Source organism: Fulmarus glacialis, unplaced genomic scaffold, assembly GCF_000690835.1.
Source record: "Fulmarus glacialis isolate BGI_N327 unplaced genomic scaffold, ASM69083v1 scaffold24326, whole genome shotgun sequence".
NCBI classification, from domain to species: domain Eukaryota; kingdom Metazoa; phylum Chordata; class Aves; order Procellariiformes; family Procellariidae; genus Fulmarus; species Fulmarus glacialis.
In genome coordinates this window covers 2,758-4,434 of record NW_009219088.1, presented here as the reverse complement: position 1 = coordinate 4,434, position 1,677 = coordinate 2,758, and the positions used below count along the sequence as shown (strand labels likewise).

Here is a 1,677-nt window from a genome sequence, read left to right as displayed (position 1 = left end):
TGGGTGTCCCTCTCCTGCCACCCTCCCACCCCCCCGCGAGACACCGACGCGGTTTGGCCAGGGATGTCCCGCACCACCCACCGACGGGACCCCGCTGTGTCGCTCCATCTGCCCCGCGGGCCTACCCAAAGGCCGGGATTTTGCTGACCAGGGTGAACTCCTCTCCCGTGCTCCAGACGCAGAGGGTCCCAGCGTCATCGGCAGTCACCAGGTCACCAGCCCCGTCCTGCAAAGCAGAGGCAGGGCAGCCTCCGCCCCCGCCCGCCCCAGCACCGCTCGCGGCGCAGCCAGCTCTGCCGCCGGCAGCGAGCAGCTGACTCACACCAGGCAGGAGGTTCTTGCTGCTCCAGTTGCCTGCGCCGCTAAAGTTGCCGCAAAGCCAAGCCAGAGCCTGCAGCAGAACAGGCTTAAAGTTTAACAGCTCACAGAAACTGCTGCATGTTTTGTGAACAAGCAAGGCTTGGCTGTGATCTCACATGGGCATTGCAGTCCAAACATGTCCGTGTTTGGCAACGCTAATTACACATAGGATAAATTTCTAGGAAGAATTACTGCATCCCCTCCCTCTGCGCCTGAGTCTCGACACTCTTCACCTTACGGGCACCCGGGATTTCACATGCCCAGGCCCCGTCTCTCGCTCGCTAGAAAGCCTTTAACAAACCACGGTGCAAAGTCCGAGAGGCGCGTTAGAGGACAGTCACTGCAGACAGAGGCAGATGACAGAACAGCTTTCACGTAAACAAGCTCCATATCCAGGCTAATTGGGAACCAGTTCCAAGCAATTAATTGTTCAGGGGAGTCCCAAACGCAGAGCAAGTTAAATGTAACTAATTAGAGAAAGTATCAGAAAGTGTCCTCGTTGGGAAGGAAGCAGCCAATAATGAAGAAGCCAATTAGTGCCTCTGCAGAGATGTCAACCAGAGCGAGCTGAATTGAAGGAAGCGCCATCCTGGTCCCAGACTGTGCTCTGTAATCAGGTGAGGTTCTCTCATCTACCACGAGGAAGGTCACCGGTACCGCTGAGGGCTTGGGTCGGTCACCTCCCTCCACTGGGGAGGGGGAAGGCTCATCCCTTCAACCAGCACACAGGCACGGCTCTGCCCTCGGCGTCCTCGTCCCCCCGGGCCTGGCGTGGGGAGGAGAAGCAGGGTCCTGCGCCAGCAGCCAGCGCCCCGGGATGGCTCCGGAGACGCCGGCATGACGCGTCCTGTGCCCTCCTCTCAGGGTCTGCTGTAGCGACTCATCGCTCTGATGGCGGGAGCGTTAATTTTAGCGTGGGTTTATTCATGGCCAGTTTTGCTCATTTGCTCTTGTACCACAACTGGCCTTTAGCTTCAACAGCTCTTCTGTGCTCCGGCGCTCAGCCTGACGGATCACGGGATACTCTGGGCAGGCAGTGAGTCACGCTCCCGCAGCCACGCTGTGTGCGGGGGATCAGCTCCTTCACCACCTTTGTGGCCCCTCTCTGCTTCAGCATTTGTGTTCCCAGAGCCTGGGTGACCAGGACTGATATTCAGTCAGCCGAGAAACGTGGAGCCCGAGGTGCTAAGAAGGCAGAGACCGGCTGAACGCTGATGGAAACCGGGACAGTGGGATAACTGTTGGAGCGGCTGCTCCCAGCTGCCCGGGCAGCAAAGGGAATAGTCCTGAAATACCACAGTGTACGGCTGCAGCGTT

The 1,677-nt window shown here is 58.6% G+C and overlaps 1 protein-coding gene across 1 annotated transcript in view; it reads right to left on the bottom strand.

The window, feature by feature from the left end:
- Nucleotides 1–125: 125 nt before the first annotated feature.
- Nucleotides 126–1,677, bottom strand: part of WDR54 (WD repeat domain 54) — a gene marked incomplete at both ends in the record, with an annotated part of 3,780 nt that continues 2,228 nt past the window's right edge. The window contains one exon of the mRNA XM_009580253.1: nucleotides 126–226. Within this exon, the coding sequence (XP_009578548.1) occupies nucleotides 126–226 (101 nt within the window). The remainder of the gene's footprint in view (nucleotides 227–1,677) is intronic.